Here is a 5,949-nt window from a genome sequence, read left to right on the forward strand (position 1 = left end):
AACAGAGATGTCTTTGTTGAGAGGTAAAAGCATCTAAAGGGCCTTTGGCTCTTTCCCGTGCAGACCATCTTCACGCATTCCCACATCTACTAGAAGCATGGGAGGCATTTAATTTCCCCACCCACCCACCCCCTTCTCCACCGCAGCCACTCTTCTCCCGGGCTTCCTTAGCAAAACCGCTCTGCTCGGGCATGTCAGCATGGCGGCTGGCTGCCCTGCAGGGTTTCCTCCTTAAGACCAGTAATGACCCAAAGCTGGAAAGGTGAGGGCACGTCAGTAGTCCAAGGGCTGTTGCCTAGGGCTGTTTAGCAGGGTCTGTGTGACAAAGCAGAGCCAACAGCTGAGAAACACCTACTGGCACAGTCTCCACAGAGTGCAAGTATTAAAATATATTCCTAAATAACTGGGTGCAAAATACAGATCTGAGCAGACATAAATTGATGAGCTGAATTAGGCATCCCTTGAGAAGGCAGAATTAACATGATTTAGATCAATGCAATGCTTACTAGATTATTTACTTTTCAAGCATTTTCTCCTAACTATTGAGGGATTTGTTAATTTAACTTACAGCAAATGCATCCCAATTTTCTTGGTGAACTGTTGATCTTGAATTTGACTAGTGAAAATCTGTTTTCCAAAACCTGTGGAGTAGAGCTGTCTGATGGATTGAGGCTGCAACGCACAACTGGAGTGTTCATCCAGATGGTCAGAGAAGATCACAAAACGCAGACCAGCCTCTGACACAAGACGCTGAAGCGAGATGAATTTCTTGGAAATACGCTCTTCTACACCTTAAAATAGCACAGGCTGTCCTATTCCTTCCCATGTGCTGGAGGGTATCAGTGCAGAACTGCAAAACATTCTACATTTGACTGAAGCTAATTTAGCTTTCATTTTACAAAAAACACACTAATCCCCCCCCATCTTAAAAAGAATACACTTCCTGCTCAGTTAACTCTGTGTGGCAGGAAGAAATTCTTCCTTTGTATTTTTAGCAGCAAATACTAGCTACCAGGCACCAAAGTTTCACGCTACATTCTACAACACTTTCCCAAAATGGCTAGGTCTCTTGATCCCCAATTGGGGGATGAAAGAACTGCAGTTCTATAGATCCAACAAAGCAATCTCACCGATTAAGCGCTTTGGGAACTAAGCGCAGGGCAGCACGACACATCCCAAAGCAGCCAGGAGTAAAACAAAGTAAAAGCCAGGCAGAATGAAAAAGGCTCGTGTCTCAGGCTCTCCCCTTGAAGCTTTGTAAGTCTCTTCCACATACACTGCATTCAGAAGTACTCAAAGCAACCTCGGAAAATAGGCTTGAGTCTAGCTCTGTGCAAAAGCACACCGAGAGCAGAACCTGCGCAGAGGAATAATGACTGGCTTATGTTCTTTCTAGGCAATGGTGGAAGAGTGCAGGAGGATGCATTTGATGACACTCTCTAACCTGAATCCAGAGGTAAGCCCCTAAAATGAAAGAGTTTCTTCATGCACAATTTGGTTTTAAAAAAAAAACAAACACACACACAACTTTACTTTCAGTAACAATATAATTTATTTTTGAAAGTAAATTAATCCACCTTTAATTATGTGATGGTTCTGGCAAAGAGAAGCAGCAGGTACAGTTGGTGAAGTATTTTCATTTGAGCTGAATTTCACACAGCTCCATGCAGATACAGTGCCAGAAACTTCTTGAATGTGTCTGGCTGAAAGCCATATATTCCAGCGGGCTTCTGCAGAGAAAAAGACATGGATGCTCAGTTTGCAGTGAAGTGATTAATGTAGACAAACAACGGCTTTAAATATGCTTAAACAAGACTTCAGACGCGGTAGCTTCCAAGTTGCGCTCTCCCTCCCCAGATCGGTGTGTGTGCGGGTACTTCCACTGGTATATATAAACCTCAGCCGGCAGAAACCCTTTGCCCATCAAACTGAAGACGCCCTCCCAGCGTTACCGGGGCTGACAGCACTGTGCTCTATTTACTCCACAGCAAAGCTGACAGTTGCATGTAAGCACTTCCTTCATCAGAGCACGAGCTGATTTTAAACAAGCGTATCATGAGACGGTAGATTACAGATGGGGCTATCTTCATGCAGGAGTTCATATTAAACCCGGCATGCGGTTTGCATGCTACGTGGTACATCGGCACAACAAACACTCCCTGTCAGGAACACCTGCTTAAGTAAGAATGAGGCCAGTGCCTGTGTCAGGTCCCTTCAGCTGGTTTAAAACCTGAGCTGCAGCTCTACGGCAGCTCTCAAACCTCCAGCAGAGGTGAAAGGGCAGCATTTCCAGCACCATTTCCCAAATTCTGCTTACCACAACAACTCTCTTCTTGACTTCTGGGATACACTGGGCTTTTTCATACAGATTCTGATCAGAGTCAATCCAGACTAGATTTTTTATACCATCATTAGAGACAAGGTCTGTTGTATTTAACTGGAACACCATGAACTGGAATTGCTGGCCATCTGTGCCAATGCTTTGCACCACTACTGGCTGCTCCAAAACCTTGGGATCATTCTAGGAAAGAAGGTGGAGGGGGGGAAAATGTTTAAGAAGGCAGCTACTACAGAAATTGTATGAGTACTTGCTGATTCTGCATCTTCTACTCGGTTTAAAGCCAAGATTTTAATAAACGTATTGTTACCTTGCCCAGAAAATTACTCTAGTCAAACAAGTTTTGAATGTAGATTTTGTATTTTAATTAAAATTCTTCCTTCAGCCAGCAATGAAGAATCAATTTACATACTGAACTGTGGGATGGGTTAAGAGTTTTACAGTTGAACTTGCTCCCCAGTTCCTACCCATTACCACTCCAGTGCATGTCACATCACGAACACGCTCATTGCTGAGCGACGGTTTTCTGGATCAGCAGACATCAGTAACCATACCTGAAGGTTAGAGTTAGACCTCTGGACCGGGAAGCTCAGATCTGAAAACTACTGTAACATGCCACAGCAAGGGAACTTCACGACTCTTTCCACTAGCTGCAGCGCTAGAGAAAGAACAAAGGCCGAGCAAGTCAGCAGCAGCCTCCAATACGTACCCCGTACAGCACCTTAGCCTTTGCCAGCGCATTGCCAAAAGCAAACATCAGCATTTTAGCACGAAGTTGTTCTGGTCTGAACCTGTTAGTACGAATGTTGGCCGATTCCAGGAAGAACAGAGTGTGAGGATGAGGGTACGGATAACCATCTCTAAAACCTAAATGGCAGATAATCATGTCAGAAATCGCTCAGTGAGAGACTGCACAACCCATGTTTTCTCCCATACCTTCAGGAACGGTTAAAAGTAATTTGCTGGGATTTAAGTTCTCCTCCACAGTCCTACTTCGGCCACAACATACTCGCCCGCCACAGGTCTGGCGTGCTTGCACTGCAGACCCTGTGCCCGGCTCCTCTTCCCCTCATTCCCATACACTCGCTACCCACACAGGTGTCTCACAGAAGGGGAAGGACTCCAGGTTAACCTGAACACTTAAGTCTGACAGAAAATTATTATCTATGGCGAGATTTACCTGTATCGTTGAGCTCTTTGTACACATGCACTTCCTGAAGATCAATTGTAGGAGAGATGGGATAAAAAGTCTCCAGAACGTGTTCTGCAGTGGCCACTATCTCCTCCTTGGAGGCTACTGGTGGTATTGGGGTCATAGAGTTCATAAGTATTCCATTCAGGCCGCGGACCTGAAGGAGAGTGGATCCTGGGGAGGGAAATTAGGCTACAATCAAACACTGCTGAAATAAGATCAGGGAAAGACATATGTTTCCTTTTGGGCAGCAGCATTCTAGCAAGTCATTGTCCTGCAAGGCTCGCTCTCTTCCTCTCACCTTCAAACTCATCTTAAATAGTAGCTCAGCTGCAGGTTCTTCTTCTAAAATACCAATGTTAATTACTGATGTTAGTTTCTTAACTAAATATACTCAGAAAAAGAACAGTACGGATTTTGGACATAAAAAACCCCAAACCCAAACCAATCAGTTCTAAGAACCGGTTCTCTTCTCCCACCATCTTGTCGATATTGTTTAACACCCTAATAATGTCCTCGGGGCAAGTATCCTGCCATCATCCAAGGCTGCCCATGCTTACAGCACTACTTTAAACTGAAAGAATTACTTGGTTCCAGAAATTGTTTCATTTGCTCTAAGTCCTCAGCCTTAAAGCTAGCAGCTTTGTTACCCCTCATATTAATGAAAACAGATAAACCCTTCCACCACAGAAGCAACTAACCTCTTTCCCACATAGCTGCTACCTTGTAGTTTCTAGCCAACATTCTTTTAGTTAGAGAAGGGTACTTCGCAGACATTAACCGACATAAATGCACCAAGTCTTCAAACAGTACTGGGCTTTAAAATGAGGAGAGAAAAAAAAACCAAGTTATATAAAAAACACAATCATAATGGCGGGCAGATGCTTCTGGGACATGAATGCTCTAATGTTACTGTATGCAAAACATACAATAGCATAATGTTTCCAAACAGTTAACACAGATTTTGGATTAATATCCCACACACCAATCCTTTTCCAAGTTGGCAGAGGTAATGCTTACCATTAGTTATTTAAAAAACTGACATTGCACATCAGTTAGAAGTAGACCTCAAGCTGAAACAGACTGCGGCCTGTGAGGAGCTTTAACGAAGAGTATGTGTTTACATTGGTCCTAGTATCAATACTCAGAACTGGGGCTTGGTTTTTCGTGTTCCTGTTGTTTGTTTTACAAGTTGACAACCTGATACAAAGCCTGCAGCAGTTGAATCTCTCAACAATAGACTTTAAGTATGAATCTTCTTTGCAGTGCTAAAATCCCTGGTTCTTAAGTCACCTGCTTGACGACCGGCTTATCCTAAAGCCATAACCACGCAGCAGAATGGTCTTCCCTGTGACTGAGGACTTACCAATAATACTCTCTCCTGGGAACAACTTCTGTCGTGTGCCAGAGCCGTGCATGTGAGACTGCACGCTTTACCCCCTCCTCATAGTCCTCCAGCTGGTGAGCCGGGTTGTCAAGGATGCTCAGCACCGATGGTGGCAAACCTTCCACCAGCTTCGTCTTGGTGAGCCACTGCGCTTGCCGCACTCCTTGAAACAAAACCCAAGAGCAGAGGTGTTAGGGAGCCCGGGGGGCAGCGGGCCGGCAGCGCCCTTAGGCGGGGCAGGCCGTTCCCCGGCCGGGTTTATGGGCTGTGTGAGGAGAAGCCCTGGCTGGCGGAGGAGGGCAGGTGCTTGCACAGGCCGCGCTGGGGCAGGGGGCCCGGGCCGGGGCCGGGGCAGGCCGGCCGGTACCTTCCAGCAGGCGGGCGCGCTGGTGGCAGATGTAGCAGCTGCGCTCCTTGTAGAGCGGCATGTCCTCGTAGCGCGGCCCCCGCGAGTGCCAGCGGTCATGCCAGCCGCGGTCCCAGCGTGGGAAGCGCGGCCGGGCCAGGCCGGGCATGAAGTGCTGCCGCCCCGCGTACGTGATAGTGTCCAGCTCCACCTGCTCCCGCACCGGCCGCCGCTCCACCCGCTGGGCCAGCACCTCCGGCGGCGGCCCGCGGGTGGTCCAGGGCGTCCGCGGCAGCGGCCCGCGGTGGCGGCGCGGCGCGGCACGGGTGAGGATGCCGCGGGTGAGGGCGCCGCGGCCCCGCGCCGCCGCCGCCGCCGCCACCCGCCTCAGCACCACGAGCCCCGCCGCCATCCTGCCGCCCCTTCAGCACCCGCCCGCCGCCATCTTGGCGCGCGCGGCACGGCGGGAGCGCGGCGGGGTAGCTCACGCCTCCCTGCCCCCGCCCCTCCCGGGTGACTGACGGCGACGGCGACCAATGGCGAGTCGGCACCCCGCCGTCAGGGAGGGTCGGCAAATTGCCCGGCGGCGGTGTCTTGCCGGGTGGGGTGGGGTGGGGTGGGGTGGGGTGGGGTGGGGTGGGGTGGGGTGGGGTGGGGTGGGGTGGGGCGGGGCGGGGCGGGGCGGG

General features: G+C 49.2%; 1 protein-coding gene across 1 annotated transcript; it reads right to left on the bottom strand.

Moving 5' to 3' along the window:
* Positions 1-1,528: 1,528 nt before the first annotated feature.
* On the bottom strand, positions 1,529-5,713 carry MRPL37 (mitochondrial ribosomal protein L37). The gene is made up of 7 exons (XM_037404615.1): positions 5,285-5,713; positions 4,897-5,080; positions 4,232-4,347; positions 3,519-3,704; positions 3,048-3,205; positions 2,318-2,521; positions 1,529-1,730 (listed from the first exon to the last, which is right to left on the bottom strand). Exons 1-7 carry the CDS (start codon positions 5,673-5,675, stop codon positions 1,653-1,655), a joined length of 1,317 nt encoding a protein of 438 aa, XP_037260512.1. The 5' UTR covers positions 5,676-5,713; the 3' UTR covers positions 1,529-1,652.
* Between the last annotated feature and the right edge of the window lie 236 nt (positions 5,714-5,949).

The sequence above is a fragment of the Falco rusticolus genome, chromosome 11 (assembly GCF_015220075.1).
Source record: "Falco rusticolus isolate bFalRus1 chromosome 11, bFalRus1.pri, whole genome shotgun sequence".
Lineage (NCBI taxonomy): Eukaryota > Metazoa > Chordata > Aves > Falconiformes > Falconidae > Falco > Falco rusticolus.

Coding starts and splice junctions, on each gene's coding strand:
- MRPL37 (XM_037404615.1), bottom strand. CDS start 5,675: ATGGCGGCGGGGCTCGTGGTGCTGAGGCGGGTGGCGGCGGCGGCGGCG. Junction 4,348..4,896: donor CCCAGGAGAGAGTATTATTG/GTAAGTCCTCAG, acceptor CTCATTTTAAAG/CCCAGTACTGTTTGAAGACT. Junction 2,522..3,047: donor AGGCTAAGGTGCTGTACGGG/GTACGTATTGGA, acceptor CTTCTTTCCTAG/AATGATCCCAAGGTTTTGGA.